Source organism: Clytia hemisphaerica, unplaced genomic scaffold, assembly GCF_902728285.1.
Source record: "Clytia hemisphaerica strain Z4C2 unplaced genomic scaffold, Clytia hemisphaerica genome assembly, whole genome shotgun sequence".
Classification (NCBI taxonomy): Eukaryota; Metazoa; Cnidaria; class Hydrozoa; order Leptothecata; family Clytiidae; genus Clytia; species Clytia hemisphaerica.
This window is the reverse complement of record NW_027103633.1, coordinates 825,393-847,185: the sequence shown is the minus strand read 5'-3', so window position 1 is coordinate 847,185 and position 21,793 is coordinate 825,393. Positions and strand designations below refer to the sequence as shown.

General features: G+C 35.0%; 1 protein-coding gene and 1 long non-coding RNA gene across 2 annotated transcripts; both read left to right on the top strand.

Moving 5' to 3' along the window:
• Positions 1–1,596: 1,596 nt before the first annotated feature.
• Positions 1,597–2,599, top strand: LOC136802699 (uncharacterized). Its single transcript, XR_010846035.1, has 3 exons — positions 1,597–1,809; positions 2,035–2,108; positions 2,516–2,599. It is a non-coding gene; the product is annotated as an uncharacterized lncRNA (long non-coding RNA).
• A 1,573-nt stretch (positions 2,600–4,172) lies between these two features.
• On the top strand, positions 4,173–19,862 carry LOC136802650 (MAPK/MAK/MRK overlapping kinase-like). Its single transcript, XM_067059412.1, has 13 exons — positions 4,173–4,395; positions 8,898–9,012; positions 9,261–9,350; positions 9,658–9,728; positions 10,345–10,423; positions 10,668–10,716; positions 11,411–11,589; positions 11,901–12,002; positions 12,206–12,331; positions 12,716–12,763; positions 13,114–13,231; positions 17,891–18,112; positions 18,593–19,862. The coding sequence occupies exons 1-13, from the start codon at positions 4,371–4,373 to the stop codon at positions 18,677–18,679; spliced, it is 1,311 nt and encodes a 436-aa protein (XP_066915513.1). The 5' UTR covers positions 4,173–4,370; the 3' UTR covers positions 18,680–19,862.
• Positions 19,863–21,793: the final 1,931 nt, after the last annotated feature.

The following is a 21,793-nucleotide window of genomic DNA, read 5'->3' as shown; positions in this document are numbered from 1 at the left end:
GTCTACTATGACTGCTTTTTTGTCCGAACACAGTTGCATGATTTGTCATATTTTGTCTGAAGGCCAACCAAAATAGTGCATCTCAGAAATCAATAATTCTTCACTGAGTTTTTTTTTACAATCACCTAAACTTTTACCAATTGGTTTACCAATTTTACCAACCGGCAACAAATAATGTTCTCAACTTCAGTTGAGCTATAATCTGAGAATGTCTGTCAGTATGTCTGTGCAGTCTGTCTGTCTGTCAATGCTTAACTTTGTTTGGGGCAGCGGGCAGGCTGGAGTCTTCAAAAATGGTCGGATTCGGCTGAAATTTTGCACACTTGTTCCTTGGGTGAATATCTTGGAGCATGTTTTTCATTTTTTCAAAATATTGAGTCTTAGGGGTGTAGTCACGTGTTTTAGTCTCAAAACGAGGCTAAAAACTTTGGGACAGGTTGGAGGCTTCAAAAATATTCCGATTCAGCTGAAATTTTGCACACTTGTTCCTTGGGTGAATATCTGGGAATATTTTTTTTATTTTTTCAAAATTTCAATTCTTAGGGGCATGGTCATGACTTTTGGCCTTAAAACGAGGCTAAAAACTCTGGGACAGGTTGGAGGCTTCAAAAATGGTCCGATTTAGCTGAAATTTTGCACACTTGTTCCTTGGGTGAATATCTGGGAATATCTTTTTCATTTTTTCAAAATTTCGATTCTTAGGGGCGTGGTCATGACTTTTGGCCGTAAAAGGAGGCTTAAAACTCTGGGACAGGTTGGAGGCTTCAAAAATGGTCCCATTTAGCTGAAATTTCGCACACTTGTTCCTTGGGTGAATATCTGGGACCTTTTTTTCATATTTTCAATATGTTGACTCTTAGGGGTGTGGTAACGAGTTTCAGCCTCAAAACGAGGCTAAAAACTTTTGGGCAGGCTTGAGACTTCAAAAATATTCCGATTCAGCTGAAATTTTGCACACTTGTTCTTGGGTGAATATCTGGGTTATTTTTCATTTTTTTAAATTTGGATTCAATAGCACGACCCTAGTCATGACTTTTACCCTCAAAACAAGGCTGAAAACTTTAAGGCAAGCTCCAGACTTCAAAAATGGTCCGATTTTAGCTGAGTAACAGCAAAATTCTTTGAAACTTCACCATTTCCATTTTTTTACACTGGCAAATAAAAAAATCTTTCATGAGATTCGTAAAGTACACTATGCAATGCTTCGATTGCAATTCTACCGATTTTGTCTTTTAAATAACTTTTTTTATTGCACTCATTAGACAGGTAACATTTTTTTGGGCCGGCCTGATACACTCATTTCGTTTTATAAGCATACGGTAAATTTCGGCTGAAGCTCACTATGCTTAAGTAAAGCTGAATTTTGAGCCTCGACTATGCTTAACCCTTGCTCGGTAAAAAAATTATAAAGGGGGGTAAAAAATTTCTCGCATTTTCCCCTATCTTTAATCTTGAGAGAAATGAAGACATTCTATTGTTTTCGAATGTTGTTGTTATTATAAGTTGTGTTATTTATAAGAGATTAAACAAAAATAAAATCACCACATTCACCATTCAGGTGGTTAGATAATTTTTTTTACTTATATAGGTTTCATAAGGGAATAACTGATAGTTTTTGGATGGGTGTAGCTCAAGAAAGAGAATCCAATAAAACATGCATACCCTGCTTCCCTCACTCAGGAAAGAACAATATAAAATGAAAAATATTTTTTGATATTCATTCTTTTTTAACAGGTTCAACCCCAACAAGAGCTAAAATGCACAAAGAATTCAAAATTGACAATTCACTCAGACTACACCGCAAGTCAAGTAAGTACCGAATGTCTGTTAAACTATTCAGATGTTGAAAGATGCCTGTTAAACAGATGCCAAACTGTAAAAATCACAAATCTTTGGTCTGTTTAGCTCAGTACACTGAAGGCTGTGAACAAGAATTTGTAGCCTTCTGCTAATTTTTTGAAAAAGTCATTGCTTGAGATTTAAATGGAGTTTGTGGTAACAATTCAGTAATAAGAAATTCTAATATTTTTTTAGACATGGCTCTTCCAACCATAGTACCAACTGAATCAAAATTTGAAAGCTGATGAAAATTCTTCCCCATTTAACAAGTAAGTGTTATTTTTCAATGCGAAGATATTTGGGCGGATGAACAGGTCAACAATATCATGATATATTCCAGTATACTATTCTTTAGGGAAGCCATTTCAAGTTCTGAGGGTTTGAAATTTTTGTTGAAGGACTCCCTAGGGCACTCAGGCAAGATGGGGATGCGTCGCTTACCAGAGTCCCTTTTATAAGTAAAGAAATACTTGGGATATTTTAAAATTCACTAAATTTTTGAAATCAGCTAAACTGAGCTAAAAATTGTTTAGGATCCATTTTTGAACACCAGTGACACGTCAGTGACAGTACCCCTCCCCAGGGAAATTCAAACATTAAATGTATACAATAATGGACAACGCTTCAAAACCTTACTGAATTTCTATGACATCATTATTTATCATTAATTTTTAAGGTGAAGAAAGTCAATGAAGTTTCGTGACAGCAACAAATTCGGTTGACTCAACTAAAATTTGCGATGTTGTTTTCACATTTCTTTTGCAATATAAATCTTCAGTCTCAAACACGTTCCCCGTGTCTATATTAGACGGTGACAGCTTATTGTATAATGTGTTCCAAACAGTTGTTATTTCTGGTTATTTATGTCAAATGAGTGCAACTGTAATCTGCTTTTGAACTGGAACCTCTTATACATTCAATTGGACATTGCATGTACCAACAATCAAAGGAGGTTCATGACAGCGACAAATTCGGTTAACTCAACTCAAATTTGCGATGTTGTTTTCACATTTCTTTTGCAATATGAATCTTCATTCTCAAACACGTTCCCCGTGTCTATATTAGATGGTGACAGCTTCTTGTATAATGTGTACCAAACAGTTGTTATTCCTGGTTATTCATGTCAAATGAGTGCAACTGTAATCTGCTTTTGAACTGGAACCTCTTATACATTCAAAGGGACATTACATGTATCAAAAATCAATTAACGAACAATCATGTAAAAGTATTTTTTTTATTCTACGAAATGTGTTAAAGTAGACAAATTATTTACAATTTATGAATTTAGAATTTATATCAATTATTTACTTTCATTTTATACTATATTAATTTTATCAAAAATTTTGAAGGATAACCTTTCTTGACACTGCTTTAAGGAAATCAATTTTCATAAGAGATTCTCATTTTCGCTGACTTTTGTCAGTTCCAAGTCACATTTTTAAACATCAGTATTATATTTTAAAGTAATATCGCGTTGGAAAGATAATTTTGAACAAATTGATTTGAGTTCGCTAGGTCCGTTGCAATTATTTCTAACTTAACAGTATCACTAAGACTTGCCTTATTAATCCACTCAAAATTATCTTTTGGACGAATTTTTACTTTTATTATGACATCTTTCAATCGTACAGTCTATGTTTGTAAATCGTGTGTTCTTCGTAGCTAGATTACTCTTAAGCTGTTAAACTGTATTTGTGAATTCTTATGTGATTATTCTGAAAATATATCAAGTAAAGTAATGCAAAATGTGATGCTTCCTCTTTTTTCTTGCGGTATTTTAACAAAACAATTTCGAGTATGTTTCGCAAAAACCACTGATATCTAAACCTGATTTACCCGAGTTTGAACTGTAAAGAGGCTGACGTGAGCAAACCGGTAAATCAGGTAAACCCGAGAACCCTAGTTACCCAGGTAAGACGGGTTTCTATTTTTAGAATTTTTCGACCCGAAATACTCGAGTAAATTGCTCATCGGGATTTTCGGGTATACCTCACGTCAATTACTTGAGTTTTACCCTAGTATTACCCGAGTTAGTTTACCAGGGTAATGAGTCAGGAGAATGGAAAAAGTCAATTAGAAATCACTTACCCCTGTTCCTATAGAGCTCATCTCGAAATAATGTAATGATTAGTATCTTTATGAAGGCTTTGTAGAACTTCTGTGCTGGCGGAACGATGAGAGTGAAAGTCAAAATTTCCAACTTTTGCACTTTTCTCACGCTTGTGCAGCTCGGCTACCATTTACTTACTCAGCTACGCAAAGCAAAGTTGACTTTCCGCAAAATTCGAATCAAAGCAAAATAGACTTAATCTGTCGTCCATGGCAACGTGATCACTTCGCATGTTCTTTTTTGGTTTTCGGGGAACAAATCTGAAAACATTTTGGCTTTTTCAATGCAAAATTCGTACCTCCGGGCCCCTAAAATCAGTATTGGTTGACTGTTAATTAGATTTCATTCAATTTATCTGGCAGCCTTCTTAAAGGCACTTTGCTGGAGGAAGAAATATGAATCTGACTAACTAAAGTTTATTATGTGTGCAGTAAAGAGCATGCAAAGTAAGTATACCATAAGTGATATAAAGGATGTCATCATTTTTGTCTGTTTTAATACTTCTCGTAGAACATTTCCCTTTAAACAAGACTCCGATCCTTACTGAGGTTTCAAAGGTCATTTTCTGTGTCTTAAAATTTTATTAAAATGTCCTAAAACAGTTGATTTGTTGCTTTTAACTGTTAGAAGTGGATGGTGTGGTGGTGGCTAGATCTATCTATACTAAAGGGAAAGAAATCAAAAAGTGGACCTCACAAGAAAGAAAACCTGAAATAAGAAACCTTGAAAAAATAATAAGCTAGAAATTGTTTTCTAGGGTGAATATATTCATGTGATATCCTCTCTACCAGACCCGATCAATCGAACTTGTCGAACCAATCGAACAATCGAACTAATCGAACTCCATCGAACGATTAAAGTTCGATTAAAAAAATTAATCGAACCTAATCGAACACTCACAATTTTTTAAGCAACATCAATTCGATTAGTTCGGTCAGTAAAAAGTTTGATTAGTTCGATGATATTAAAATCCTCATATCTTCCCTCGCTTGCAAAAACTTTGTCCTGGCACGCGATTGCCAATTTCGACAGTTCCCGGACTTAACAGCTTGATGTTTATTGTACCCGGATATTTGTCTATCCGGAAAAAAAGTCCGGAGCCCCTCTGTTGCGATTTCGCGCGCGGCCGACGAGTGGCGGAATACTACGCCCGCCCCAACAAACCGCTTCTTCTGGCGCTAAAAGGATACAGAAAAAGTGTGTAATCCGTTATCGAAAGTAATTTCCCGATTTACATTCCGAATTTGGCTTTGAAAAGAAGCTAATATACGGTGGCGGAGCAGTTTATCGAACTGATCGAACCAAAACCCATTGATCGAACTTAATCGAACACTCACAATCTTTTAAAAAATCTTAGAGTTTGATTAATTTATTTAATCGTTCGATGGAGTTCGATTAGTTCGATTGTTCGATTGGTTCGACAAGTTCGATTGATCGGGTCTGGTCTCTAAAAAAGGTTAAAAACCCTTACATCAAAGAATGCTTGTTGACCATTCACCCAAAAGTTGAGCACACTGATACCGTGAGTGGTCCTAAATCCGACAGCCCTGCCTAAATCTGATGGGGTCTTTCAAAGATACAAACTAAAATAAAAAAACCTTTCGCTGTGATGCAATGAAGATAACAAAGTGTGAGATTTGACAGTGCGGTAGACACAAATTATATTTTAGGGGGGCCTATTATGTTTAGTATCTAAGGAGGCCCTACCATGGTTGGGGCCAACGGGCCAGGAAAATCTTTCACAAGTGTTTCAACCGGTATTCCAACGAAGCCATATTTTGGTTTGTACAGAAATTTCGCCCGCTCAAATCAAAACAACAAAATGGTCAAACTCACTAAAGCAAAACATTGCCGCCACGGCATTTCCCTAGATAAAAATTCTGGTCACGTGACCATCCGTGATTTTAGACCAATAAAAACGCTTCATTCCCCGGATTAAAGTTGTGTCTACACTAACACGCTGGAACTAGCTAGAAAACGAAAAAAAAACCGGGGGTCAAATTAAATTTTTCTCCCTTCTCGCGGCAAACAAAAGACTTTAAGAGCCCATTTATTTAAGAAAGGGGTGTTATATCATAAATAAATTATGTAAGTAAGTGATATTTTAAGTAATAAGTTCATTAACAATTTTATTTTGAAGTTTGTTTTTAAAAACAGAACCCCCGTGCTAGATGATAATCTCATTTTCTTAACTTATGGACCCATTTGGAAGTATTTGTGATACAGATCATTTGGCAGTGTAGTTTTGCAGCCTATACAAGAATTGGAATCTAAAGTCTGAAGTCGTAACTCCTTGCCAGTGACCCCGCAGAGAAATTTTTAGTTGGCAGACACTGACTTTAGGTTGGTTTGGAAATCGTTTTATTTTGAAATGTAGTCTTCACTTTAGATGAATACTTTTATTTATTTGGATTCATGAAAGGTTCAAGGTTTGTTTACTTTTTATTTCAAATTATTTCATTGATTTATTGAGCTGCAATAGCTGATTGAAAAACGAAGATTTTTGATAGTTATCTGTGTGAGAAGCAGCTAAATGCCGAGAAAACGCAAGTCGTCATTTTCCCCGAATTTCCCGATTTCCCGATTAAATCCGAAATCGGGTAGTATATCATTTCGGGATTCACTTTCGTTTTCAGACTTGTTCGCGAGAGTTATTTGCGTCATCTCAGATCTTAGCTTTTAATCAAAGAGAAAGTTAAATCACGAGAAGACGCAAATTACTATTTACATGCTTTTCATTATAAAATAACTATAACGTGCTTAACTTCAACATTGGCTCGACGTACACGTGTGACAGAGAAAATCCTGAATTATACAGAGTGAGGCTAAATTGTTAACTTTGGGTGATAAACCTAATTCTCGGACACTTAAAAAAAGAAGGGCTCAATGGTAAACCAAGAGATGATTGGAGTTCCTGCAGGTTTCTGAGAAAAAGTCTGAAGAAATCACCAAGTCCCAAAACAAAAGTGAATCCCGAAATGATATACTACTCGATTTCGGATTTAATCGGGAAATCAGGAAATTCGGGGAAAATGACGACTTGCGTTTTCTCGGCATTTAGCTGCTTCTTCAGCGTGGGCTTGGCCGCCATTTTGAATTTCGATTTTTTTCTCCTGTACTTGGCAATTTAGAGGTTGTTCGTAATACGCGATTTGGCTTACGCGTAACACTTGTGCTTTGGACTTTATACCCTCCAGATTAGTTAAAACTGCCTCTCCAAAAGTCAATTTTCAGCAACAAAAATCATAAAAAACATACCTAAACTAGAAGAGATCAAGCAAATAAATCAAATAAGTAAATATGCAGACAACGTTGACGAAATTTACAGCCTTTAAAAAAACACCATAATTAATTTAAAATACCTAAAAATCAGGTTGCTCTTGGTCCGGTATTACGGGAGCGGTCAAATTTTTGTTTTAGATTGGATTGCATAAGGTATGATAGAAATCTGAGTTTTTTTATTGCTGTGTGATTCTTTTGTGATTCTTTTAATTGTGCCATCCAACCATTACCTTATTTTACAATGAAAGTTAGACTGCTTACTTCTCAAAGGAAATATGATGTGTAAAAAAGTAGCTCAAAGAATCCTCAGGCCTCATTTTGTATCTTGTACAAAACATTATGTCATGAGATTCTTCAGGTCTGTGTATATTTGAAATTCGGATACTCTGGCTTTGTTAAATGAATTTATGTAGATAAGAATATTACATGATGGTTATAAATAGAATTTTTCTGTGCACCACCCTCAAAGTTTTTTTTAATTTTTCAACTGTATGTATGGTGAAGATCAGAGATCTGACCTCAAGGAGAGCAAAAAATTGTTGGTTTGCCGTCACCCGACCGACCCTACCTCGAAACCTGCCGACCCAAAAACAAAACTCGTATCTTGTTTGTCGTAAATTCCCTGCTAGCACTTCTGTTTTTTATTCAAAATTACCTAAATGTAAATCAACTGTTAACCCTTCCATGGACGAAAATTTCATAAATCGCCAAAATAAAAAAAAAACCGACCGACCGACCGACCCACCTCCAAAATCTAGGGTTGGGTGACGGCAAACCAAGAATTTTTTAAGCCCAGCCCAAGTGTTGAAAATACGAAATAAAATAAAGATGAAACATAAAAAGAGACTAATATTTTTATAATTATACGTTTTTTCCCATTTTTTTCTATTTTTTCTAATTATATAAATCAAACCAATCAAACATTCTGTCAAGAAATGAGAATTTTATGCGAAAAAGAACCAACAAACCAATTGACATAAAGTTTAAACAGCCAAGCAGAAACACAAACACAGCAATCACATAAACACAAACACCAAAAACCACTCAAAAACCCAACAAAAATGTAATGCAATCCTGGAGTCCCCGACTTGCGACAGGCGCAGCGGCTTTAAACATGTTATAAGGACGTCCAACACTGAGCCTCCCCCAGATTCCATAACCCTGAACCGACCCGCAGTCCAAATGAGAAGTTAAAAGTTTCTGAAGCTTGTTGAATTTATTTATTAAACTTCGTTATTTGTCATTGTAAGTTACAATTTCAATTGCCGAGTTGAAACAGACAATGGGTGGCTTTCCTCCTTGCTACTTTGCAATGCACTACATGTTTGTAATAAAAAGCAGATTTTATTTAAACAGATATTATTTAGGCGCATTGCCTAAAAACCACCTGATTCATAATCTATAGGTACATAGGAACCTCAAAGGATTTCCAATTCAAGTCTTACCATTAAAATATCCTTATTTAGCTTACCGCAGTATATTTTTAACATTTTGCTAAAACTTGTGAGAAAATAGGCATTGAGAAGATAAATGAACTGATTTGGTGAACCTCACTTTATATTCTAATTTGGATATTTACTAGCCTCCTTGAAAGCCGCATATAGAGCTATTAAAAGAGTATGGATGAAAACTTTCTGTTCTTGTATTTGCTCATCATTTTTCTTAGAATATCGTATTCTTGGCAAAAAAGGCGAAGGTACATTTTCTGAAGTTTTGAAATGCCAGAGCATAGAAGATGGCCAATATTATGCTTGTAAACGAATGAAACAACAATTTGAAAGGTACATCATACATTGTTATTTAAATTCCTTTTTTCAAGACTCTGAACACTGAAAGGACTGATACGTTTTATGCTTCTTTTTTTAATAAAGAGCAACTCCATAAATCGTGGAAAGCTAATTTTGAATTATAATTATGATTTAGCACAGAAATATGTTTTATTATTTAAAATCTTCTATTCTTTGTTATATTGGAAAATATCTAAAATATCTCCTTTGGAAATGTTAATTTACTTTTTTTGTTTTCCTAGTATTGATCGTGTGAATAATCTGAGAGAAATACAATGCATGAGAAGATTAAGTCCTCATTTAAATATTGTCGATCTCAAAGAAGTGATATTGTAAGTATGAAGCTTCACTTCATTTCTCTAAATTATTCTGAAACTAAATAAAACGCCTAGTTATTCTCGTAATCATGAATTATTGTGTTAAAGATTTTCATTTTAATTGATTAAGAAATATAAGACTTTGATTAAGCTTAATGTATGACATGATATCAGCCAACTTTTTAGATACTATCTTACATATATATACAACCTTCAAGAATTACGGAGTTTAACGGTTTTCTTTTTCAATATCAAGTATAACAATCTCAAGTATGACTGGTTCGAACAAAAGTTTTTGATTAAACTGTTTTATTCACTTCAGCGACAAGAAGTCAGGAACACTGGCTCTGATCATTGAGTTACTGGATATGAACCTTTATGAAGTTATAAAAGGTAACAAGTTTGTTTACAATCGATAAGTGTAGATATTCAATTAGATTTCAAATGCATTAAAATCACCAATTTTCCATTTAGCAAAGAAAGCCAAAAAACGTTATTCGCCCTTTTCCCCCAAGCTTCATATATTTGCCAATCAATCAATTTGTTAGCAAATTATTGTAGCTTCAACTACTTAGAATGTTGAAATAACTCAAACTACTTTGTAAATTAAATTACAAAGATATGCAACCCGGAATTTGTTCTTCCAGAAAAAAAAACATACATAGATAGGGGGGAAGATAATTCTTTTGGGGATATTGGAAAAGTTGTGAAAACTGCCATGTCCAGGGTTAAATGTTTGAGTTCAGAGGGTCGGTTTGATGTTATTCCAGGGTGAAATTTCCAAAAAATCGAAATGTCCAGAGTTTAGATTGAGATTTGACGTGCTAAGGATGTGTTTAAAACTAAAATGTAAACATTAAACCAGCTAGCGGTAAATTTGTAGCTTTATAGTTGAAAATAATTTTGCATTGTATTTATACTAAACAATTCCCATTATACTCTCGAGGAGGGGGTGGTTGTCAAATTTACTGTAAAAACAGTTCACAAAATAATTAATTTTTATTTTCAGGGAGAAGGAATTACTTAACAGAATCGAAATGTCGCCAATATATTTATCAAACGTTAAAAGCATTGGATCACATGCATAGGTACTGAATCATATTCAATTTCAAAGTATTTTGCTTAACTAAAAGCTATGAGAGGCTTGGGTATGAGCTAGGAAGGGTCAAATGATTTCAAACATTTGTATTTGAAAATGTTTGATTGCAATGATACTTGACGGCATGCGCACCGACCCTGGTGAACTCGAACTCACTCTTCTTGCATAAAAATCTTATTCTTGTCTCATTTCTTATTGAACTTTCATTAACTTCTTTCTTCAATCATTCTTAGGAACGGAATATTTCACAGAGATATCAAGCCAGAAAATATACTTTTAAAGGTACGACATTTAGTTCTCCTTGATATTTCATAATCGCAACCCATCCCACCCAACTCACCAATACTGGTACTGTGTAATCAAAAGCCTATCATTTCACATTACTGCATATTCTTCCTACACATACTTCTTATGTATAAGAAGAATGGTGTTTTTCCATTTTATCATAAATATTCTTTATCATAAATTTTGCCCGTATGTATTACAATGAAGACAAGAATTCCCTTCCAGCTCTACCGAGTAGCAATTGAGTCATCAGGTTCCACATGGACCCGTAGCTCAATGGTAGAGCAAATGCCCGCGAATGGCATGGTTGTGAGTTCGATTCTCGCCAGATCCGTTGGTTTTCCAACGGTTCTGGTGGCTGGTCAAAAGACAACATGAGAGCGAAATATTCTTAACTATTTGAGTAAACTCGTCCTGAAATATTCTTACGGTATTCGTAGGTTAGGATCAAAACCTAGCCTATATCCAGCATACAACTGTTGTGATAAACATTCCCAACGCCCTGAAGATCTGCAATGAAAAATACGGTCTTGCATCGAATAAAGGAGTGTATCGAATAGTAAGGCATCCTTTATGAGAGCTTCTTGTTGACGGTGACTTTCAATATCATCGTATAATGGAGAGTATCAAATAGTAAAACGTCAAATTAGAGAGTGATCAACTGTATTCTGTTCCTGCATTCCTACCATAGAATGATGTTGTAAAACTAGCAGATTTTGGTTCGTGCAGAAGTGTATACTCTAAACAACCCTATACTGAATATATCTCAACAAGATGGTACCGCGCTCCAGAATGTTTACTAACGGATGGCTGGTATACTTATAAGATGGACCTGTGGTCTATCGGATGTGTTTTTGCTGAGATAGCCAGGTATTAGTTGGAAATCATGTGATTGACAAGTGGTCTTTCTAATGTGTTTTGATTGGCCGATATCAATGAGTAGTCAAAAATCGATCATATCTCTTATGGACATTTAGTACTAAATTTTCACTCGAGTGTAAGCTTTTTGAGATGAGAAGAAAGTCCAAACTGAAACTGAATTATTTGGAAGCTTATTATTTGTGATCTTTCAACTTATTTCCAGTGAGAAAGTAAAGTTTTTAAGACTCTCCTATTCTCTATCTCTTTAATTAAAGTTTAAAGGTCTTTGAACCACGTGAAATTTGATTATGTATTTTCAGCCTGAAACCGTTGTTCCCTGGATCGAACGAGTTGGACCAAATCACGAAAATTCATCATGTGATAGGCACACCCACGCCCGAACTACTTAACAAATTTAAAAAGTAAGTCAATAACGAAATAGTTATTTTTGATGCTGAAAATTATTCACGCCATGGACTAAAATCTCCACCCCGATTACGGCTATTAAATGATAAATTTTGGCCCTAAAAAAAACAGCAATCCTCTCGAAAGTCAAATTACTTCCTCGTCCCACCTGACATCCTTAGTTAATAATATACTAAACATTGCTTCGACTATTTTCTAGGTCGAAACATATGGATTTTAATTTCCCTCCATGTCGAGGATCTGGACTATCCAAGGTGTTATCACATCTTACCAAAGATACGTTGAGCATGGTAGAATCTCTATGTATTTATGACCCCGATGAAAGGTATGGTATAAACTACTAAGAGTCTTCCCTTTGACTTTTCTTTGGTGTGAATCCAGTGTCATGCAGTACAAGAGCTAAAGCCTAAATAGCTTTTACTTTAAAGGAAGAAATTTTGGTGGAAGTAGAATTTGGCAGATCTCGCCTTTGAAATTTTCATACAGTATTTTATTCATTTTTTCACGGTGTCCATGATCAGCCGGCTCGGCTATCTATGAACTGAACAAAATAATTGTAGGCGCGTTGATTCGTACGAGGAACCCTACTGAAGCTTTAAACCACTTGGTCATCTCCAAGTTGAGAAAATTGCATATTGCAAAATGCATTAAATATATTAAAAATCTTCTATTTATTAAAATTCACTTTTCTTTTATCTTTCCTTTTTAGACCTTCGGCAAAGCAGGTTCTTCGCCATCAATATTTCAAACAGTTAAGGTATTGTGATGAAGCTTCTTTTTTCTGGTGTAGACTAAAGCAATTTAGTCTAATTCGAGGGTGCTGATTTGGAATTGAAGCCAAGTTACCAAGCTTAAAAATCCGTAGTTTTTGCGTATTTTCCGATTTTCTTAAGGTTTCCAAGAAAAGTTGCAAAGACTGAAAGTTCATAGTTTTTAGTGGGTATTTAAAATCCAAAAGCATAACAGAGATCTTCAAAATCCAAAAACGTAACAGAGATCTTCAAAATCCAAAAACGTAACAGAGATCTTCATACTCCGAACAAGATGTATTATTCTAATGTCTCACCTTAGTTGCAATTCATTAATTGTAGTTATCTTTTTAATTAGGGATATGGACAAACGAGAGAGACGGGCAACGGTGACCAAAGCTGACCCTGAATCTTCATCAAATAATCATACGCATGCGCACGATGAAGCCAATGCCGTCAAACATCATAAAACTAAGGTACGAGGTGATTTTTCAAATGTTCCTTCTCAGGAATTTTTCTACAGTAAGCACTTTGAGCTGGGCCGTTTTTGTAAATGAAGATTGAGTTTCAAATATACCTGAAAGGGAATTAGCTCAGCGAAACTGTACATTGATGTAGCTAGGGGTCTGGTGGGGTGTTCAAAGCTCCTGAAAAAATCTTGAATATGTAGATATAGTGTTAGTTATTTTCTTCTTGTAAACAACAAAGGATTCAATTTTGATAGAAAATATCTTTTCTATTTTGGATTATGTTTCAAAAACTCATCTTAGATTGAGTATTTTGGCCGGTATACGGACTTAAAAAAGTGCTTAGAAAAACCCCTGCTTCTTGACTTTAATTTTGCACTGTCAAAGATCGCGGTTATAGGCTACAAGAAGTAGATATTCCATGCTATTTGTTGTTTTGAGGATCAATTGTGAAGGATTTTCAATAGTTTCAGCCTATGATGTTTTAGTGACGTGACTTGCTTGTACCCCCCGGCGATCGCACTTGGCGAGTAGATTATTGCCCAAGCATGACAAAGTTCTTTGAATAGTAAATTTAGTAGCATGATTAACATGGGTAACTTTATGATAACCCTGTCTCACTATTAATTTGAAGTCAAAAACGGATGAGTTGCACTGTAGCATTTTGAATTTATAGTCAGGTAGAATTAGTTGAAATTTCACCACAACCCGGACAAAATTGCCATCAAGCTGAAAATTGGCACAGATGTTCTTTAGGGTATACTGAGTTACCAAAAAAAAGCCCCATCAATCCGGACAGGGGGAACCACTTTTTCGGACAGTTTAAAACCGGACATGTCCGGAAAATATGTCCGAAATAAAATTGTTCAAATATACAAGTATTATATATCAAAAGAAAGATAATTTCAAGACAAACAAAAAATTTGCTGACAAGAAGTCATGAAAATAAACACAGAAAGAGTTATGAGTATCAAAAAAGACCCTACTGTCCAACTATTTTTGAATTATGTAGTAGTATTCCCTATTCTCAATGGCAGCGAATCTCCTTACAGCTTCAAGCCATGTGTTTTAGACCAGCTCCTGAGTGCCGGGTAGCGCCAACCTAGAGGGGTAGTAACTTTATATACGATTTTCGTGCTGCTCAACATCCAGTTTATGAAATGAAGAGGTAAATAGCGTTTTAAGGGGACTTATGAATTAGGGGGTCTCAAAAGAGCTTGGGTAAGGAATTACTATTGAGAAGCCGTTTTATGTCAGTAACATCAGTCCATATCTTTTTATCTTAGCCATGGAAATGTCTTGAAACTTGTTAAATATACTCAAAAGAAGTAGTAAAACAAAAAGCTTCGAAAAATGTTTTCCAGGGGCTCACAAGGAGAAAAACGGGTAAAAAGAAGCCGTTTTTGCCTATTTTTGGCCTGTTTTGACCCTCTTTAACAAATTACACGCTTTAAAATACTCATAAACTCGACAAAAACATAGAAAATGATGGACTTAATCGAAATCGTTAAGGTTACGTTGTCATTATTAGCACTTTTTAATGTTTCAGGTGGTAAAATGCTATTTTTACCTATATTTCGCCTATTTTGCTCACTTAACTTAGTTCGAGAGCGCATCTTCATCATTCGTCATTCGAAACAGCTTTGACCGCCACAATCGCTAAGACTTGTTAATGAGGAGCAACACTTTACAACCTAAGCATTAAAGCAAAAAAAGTCCGTTACAAGAAATTTCCCAGAAATCTGCTTGGATATCTTGTCGAACAACCCGTACGATACAGTTCCTTAGACATGAAATAATTAATTTGGACCCAACTTTTCCGCCCGATAAAAATCAACTTTCTATACGGTCAATTGCGAACCCTGAAAACAAAACGTTGAAGCGAACCATAGTGTAAAGATGGAATACTTGGCTACGATGCGCGAGGTCGTAGGTTCAATCCCTGGTCGGGTCATTTGCACTTGATACCTCACTGCTTAATGCCCAGTATTAAAAAAGATAAGGTAAGAGTGGAATAGTCCAGGAAAAGAGTATGGCACCTTCCTCCACCTTTGGGTTGATAGCCAAGCTTTCGGGTCGCATTCGAATGCAGTCATGGTTTATTAATACAAGTGCATATCGTAACAAATAAATAAATCATATTCTTGTAAGAGTAATTACCATGATGCCACATTTTTTTCAATTCAACAAACATTGTGTTGAACTCATGCAGGTCAGTAAAAAAATGACCTAGATCTTTATATCATTAAGAAAGAATTGTTGAAAATAAATGACCAGACAACGAAATTAGCGAACGTGAGAAAAAAAAACAGATATTATGTTCAAACTTACCGGTAGAGGGAATACTGACACCAAAACATCACCTCAATCAGAATATGACTACCGTGAAATCACATGTCGAAATCAAATTCCGACCTGTGACAGCGAATATCAATTCTATTCAGCGCGCATTCAACGCTGTGAAAAGTAAGCATGACGAAAATCTAAGATCTTGGATTAAGTTTTTTTCACGTCGTGGAAAGCATATCTCAAAAATATCATCGACGCTTTTAAAAAAGAGTCAGTGATAGAGAATGATAACGTAAAGATCTGTGCATTATTTCGATTCCATTAAAGTATAATTAATAGTTTAGTGCAATTACTGTTATACATTTGGAATGATGTAGAGGATTTCTTTTGAAAGAAACACATTTCAATTAAACTTGGAGGTTTCTGGGGGAATTCGTCAATAGTAAGCACGTATACTGATACAATCAGCTAGACATTAATACGGCAATATCTGCTCTTCATCTTTGATTCTCTCAATAGTGATTAGATTGACACATCCGCGATAAAATTTCTATACTTGGTCGTCCTGATACTCAGGGTACAACATGGAGGTCAGAGAATGCCCTGAATTTTGCCCCTTGAGATGCCAAAAAGTGCAAATAAACGTGTCGTGAAATTGTAGTACGAGTTTTATATTGGTCAAACCTTCCTCACTTCTGTCCAGGATTTTAAACATATTTTGAGCTCTTCATTATTCAATTAGGTTATGTAGCCAATATAGGCGAAAAAAGATGTTGTGCTCATTATTACCCCCTCAAAAGTCAAAAAGTGCTTGCAACAATGCCACATCCTGGTTGAGTTTTGTATGATTTTTACATTGGCCGCACTTCTATGAGGTTTTTGAACTAGCTAAGTTAGGTAAGCAAAATTGGTGAAAAATAGGCAAAGTTTTGAAGTTCAATATTATCCACACTTCTATGAGGTTTGTGAGCATTCTTGAGCTCTCCAACTAGCTTAGGTAAGCAAAATAGGCGAAATATAGCAAAAAATAGCATTTTTTACCCCCTGAAACGTTGAAAAATGCCAGTAATGACAACGTAACCTTCATTTTCTTAATGATTGCGATAAAGTCCAACGTTTTCTATGTTTTTGTTAAATTTTTAAATATTTTAAAGCGTGTAATTTGTTAATGAGGGTGAAAACAGGCTAAAAATAGGCAAAAAATGGCTACCTTTTACCCGTTTTTCTCCTTGCGAGCCCCTGGAAAACATTTTTTGAAGTTTTTTGTTTTACTACTTCTTTTGAGTATATTTACCAAGTTTCAAGACATTTCCATGGCTAAGATAAAAAGATATGGACTGATGTTACTGACATAAAACGGCTTCTCAATAGTAATTCCTTACCCGAGCTCTCTTAGGACCCCCTAATTCAAAAGCCCCCTTAAAACGCTATTTACCTCTTCATTCCATAAACTGGATGTTGAGGAGCACGAAAATCGTATAGAAAGTTACTACCCCTCTAGGTTGGCGCTACCCGGCACTCAGGAGCTGGTCTAAAAACACATGGCTTGAAGCTGTAAGGAGATTCGCTGCCATTGAGAATAGGGAATACTACTACATAATTCAAAAATAGTTGGACAGTAGGGTCTTTTTTGATACTCATAACTCTTTCTGTGTTTATTTTCATGACTTCTTGTCAGCAAATTTTTTGTTTGTCTTGAAATTATCTTTCTTTTGATATATAATACTTGTATATTTGAACAATTTTATTTCGGACATATTTTCCGGACATGTCCGGTTTTAAACTGTCCGAAAAAGTGGTTTCCCCTGTCCGGATTGATGGGGCTTTTTTTTTGGTAACTCAGTATACCCTAAAGAACATCTGTGCCAATTTTCAGCTTGATGGCAATTTTGTCCAGGTCTCAGGCTAATTCTACCTGACTATTAAGACTACTTTTTAACTCAGGAAGCTTTAAATTTTCGAAAAACGATTTTATGTCCAGCATATTTGGCATACCGCATGGTAGCTAGGAAACCCTCAGCCCTCGCGAGCCAAAATTCCCGTACGGAGACCTATGCGATGAAGTTTGATTTATAAATAGCAACACTTTTCTCATCGTCTCCCCTCTCTCACCAACACTCCATCGCAGCGATCGGTTTTGAAAAATCTCAAATCAGAAAAGACAATGACAACAGACCCTCTACGACAATGAATTTTGAAATTAGCCGTAGATACTGGGTTGGTGTACAGACAAATATACCATAAGCTGCTCAAGAAAATATTTGTTTCTCCCACCCAAAACAACTGCATCACCACGAAGATTTTTGTCAATTATTTTGCCAATGTTTTTCCTGCTGGCACGAAAAAATGTTAATTTTCTTTCTACATTACTTTTTGTAGGAAAACAAGAAACCCTACTTATCAACTTTCATCGAAAACAACACAAATAACAATAACAACAATTTTACGACCACTGTCAATTTCAAGACAACAACGTTACCGAAAATCCCTGTTGCCACGACAACGGCAACAACCACTTTGGACGGAAAAACCTTGAAAAAGAAACAATTACCACCCACCTTCTTTCCATCTATATTACAAGAGAAAGATAAATTTACGAAGGTAATTATCACCAGAACTTTTGTATTTGGGTATAAAAAATGACTCTCTTCGAAAGGCTCTAAACAATTGGGAATATTAGAATTTTAAGGAGCCCCCCTCCAATCACCTTTCGAATCACGTAATCACGCAAAGAAAATTTCCAAATCACGTTATCGCGAGTTAAATTTCCTTTTTATCACGATCACAATGATTCTTCCGATCATACAATCACTCACTTTAATAAAATCTCAAATTACGGAAATACACCATACGTATACGCCAATCACGCCATCACAAAAACCGCTGGGGGACCTCTTCAAGGGGTTTGTTTTAGATGAGGTTCGTTTGTTCCAATTTTTACCAATTTTTTCCAGCACTATAAGCGTCCAGTTTTTTAAAGCCTAGTTTTAGCTGTTTCCCCATCGCATCGGATAATTCTTTTCTCGTGGTCAATCGCAATCAATAATTATTGTGAAGTATCTTTTCTTTATTGCTTTACAGATGAAAGGAGACAAAAGTAAACGTCTTGGATATGCTGAATATAATCTACCATCTTTACATCGATTACGTCACGGAAACCAGTTATGATGTACCAGATTGAAAGTGAAAGTGGTTGACAGAGTCTGCTTTCTGAATATTCATGTTATTCATGACGTAATCTTTTATCAGGAACTTTTCTCCAATTCATGATATTCACGAGGTAGTGTTTTCTACGGAAAGACCCCGGTTTTAGCCAGTAGTGGCAAATTTTATAAAGCTTTTGACTGTAGTTTAAATTTGCCACTACTGGCTAATACCGGGGTCTTTCCGTAGAAAACATTACCTCATGAATATCATGAATTAGCTGTTTTCTTTAAGGGAACTAATTTTGGAGGTTAAAGGGTGTGACACCATTGTTTTTTAGTTAATAGCTTTGACACGTGAAAACGGAAAATTTGTTTCCTTAAGATGGCCCTTAGGAAGTTTTCTAAGAAAAACCAGAGAACTTTTTGGTGATTGTTCCCGTATAATGGATCACGTCATGAACATCATAGCTGTCACTTTTCTTTTACTAACAGGGGTAGGAAAGGGAATTGTAGCTTGCGGTATAAAAATTTACCTTAACATACCAGTTACTTCCAACTCACTGAATGTGTAACTTCTTTACTGGATCGGGCTTTCCATTTAAAAGGAAGCATGTCCAATTTTAGTCCACCATCTGGTTTTAAATTCTACTCGTGAACTGCGCGCTATTCGAATGTTTTGAAATTTGAAGGTTCGATAGTCTGAGCTACATTAGAAAACAAAATGGTGGGCTAGTCGAGTTTAAAACTGAACACACTTCCACGGGAAATCTATGAGCAGTTAGCCTACCTGGTGTGTAAAGGAATATGACATCTGTGTTCCTACTGAACGTTTGGGTTGAAAGTTTTTCCGTTCCTTTGCTTCTCTTTTTTTCTATACTCCATGTTTGTAACAGAAAAGTGAACTTTTTTGGTCAAACAGACAAGGTCGACCCTTCACTCGTCGTTCATCATACAACATACAATATCGAACTGTGTGTTAACAGAAGACCGAGTAAACACTGGTCTTTTTAGATATTTTGAAGTGTTTCATGCTTAATTTAATTTGTAGTAATATAATTACTTTTAGTTAGAGGAGAAAAAGTTATGTTTGACTGAGCGCGAGATAGCAGTCCCAGGTACGTAAATAATGCGGTCGATCATACCTGACCACTGATTTTTTTAAGCTTTTTGCCCTTTACAATGTTTGAAAATTTAATCAAATTTTCATAATTTGTCAAGAAACTTGGAAATCAAACGTAGCATTTGGATGTCCTTATAATTAGTTAAGTTTAGGTCAAACATTAAATTTTTCGCCAAAAATTTTTGTATAGATAATTTTTTCTTTTGTATATAGTGAAATAATCATATTAAACCCTTTGTTTCATCCAATTAATTATAAGAAAGGTTTTATTTTTATCAGTATTGATTTTTTTAAACAATTATTTTTTGTAAACCTTTTTTTTTTGAAAAAGAAAAGTAACAGTATGCTTAAAGTGTGCAATGAAAATAAAGTTGTTCTTCTTTTCTCTAACATAGACTTCCCGAAATTTATTTTTAGTCAACGAAAACTAAGCTTTTCGGAGATTAAACCAATTAAAGTCTGCCTCAAAAATACACTTAAGTTGTTTTTTACCTTTTATCAGTACCCGTTCATGGTATGTTAGAAAGTTATACACAGTTGGAAAGATATTTCCAAGGAGAATGATTTAAAGGATAAAAGATTTTTAAAAAGTTGAAAAATGAAGAAAAATGAAAATGAAAAACATGAAAATGTTTTCTACTGTTTTAAAAATCATGACATGAAATCTTTTAGAATATTTGAACCTTGCTGATTTCAAATCTGTGTCTAGATCTTTTCTAAATAGCCTGATGTCACGATTTTTGAACCAGTAGAAAAATCTTCATTTTTAAATTTTACAAAAATCTTTTATCCATTAGATTATTCTCCTTGGAGATATCTTTCCAACGGTGTATAACTTTCTAACATAGCATGAAAAGATGCTGAGAAAATGCTGAAAAACTAAAGTGTCTATATACTTTCGAGACATACTTTAATGCACTTTTACAACGAATTCGACCGGTCTTTAAAATACGCGTCAAATGATTTTTTTATATCTTCAGATTTGGATGGCTGTCAATATTCACGTTTTTGCGAACCGCTTCTATTTGTTTCTATGAACAAGTGCCAAAAAAGCAATACACTCTTATTTTTTTATGAGCATACTTAACATTTATAAGCATACTTAGGCTCAAAAAAATAAGCATACCTCCAAACTGAAATGCAAAAGATTTGTGCAGCTTTTCTAAAACGCTGACCTTTTTAAGCTGTTTAAGCTTTCTTGGATCAAAAATTTTCCCCTGCGGCGCCAAATTTCAAAGAAAACTTTCATTCTTTGAGCCGAATCAATACAAAATTTTCTTGAACCCAAAGAAAATCAGCAAAATCGAAGTCTAAGCATAAAAAATAAGCATCAATATTAAGACTGAAAATTAGATTTTGCTAAGCATATTGAGCCTCGACCCGATTTTTCCGTATGCTTATACAAAAAAGAGTGTAGTGACTAAACTAGCTAAAAAAAGGAAATATTCAAAAAATACTACAAAGTCCCCTACAGCGGTTGTTGCTTTTTACTCTAATTTTTACTCGATTTAAAAAAAAAACGAATAAAAAATTGATCATCTTTTGTTCTCTAGAATTGCAAACCACTTTCCTAGGGAGGGAGGTCAAGATCCTAATTTTACAATTTTACGTTCTCAGTACCACGCGACGTTGTTCATCACTACGCCTTGTCGAAATCGACCGTTTTTACTACAGAATTTCGAAAATTTTACATAAACACGTCAAAATCTCGGTAATGATTTATTCTTAATTTTCGGAATTTTGACAAAATGGCTCAAAAACAAAAGAAAAAATGAAATTGAAACTAGAATATTTTTATCCTGAATTTGTTTACTTTGTAAAAACTTTGTAAGAATTAAATTGTGAAAAGTACAACTTCAATCAAGAGCTATTGTTTGTTTTAGCAGGACAAATTTCTTGAAAGTTCTAAAACATAATGCCCAGATGAAATGCCCAAACGCCCCAAAAAATATTTACACACACACCAAGGAATGCGCACACCTAAAACTTTTGGAAGTCGAAATTAAAGATTCATGG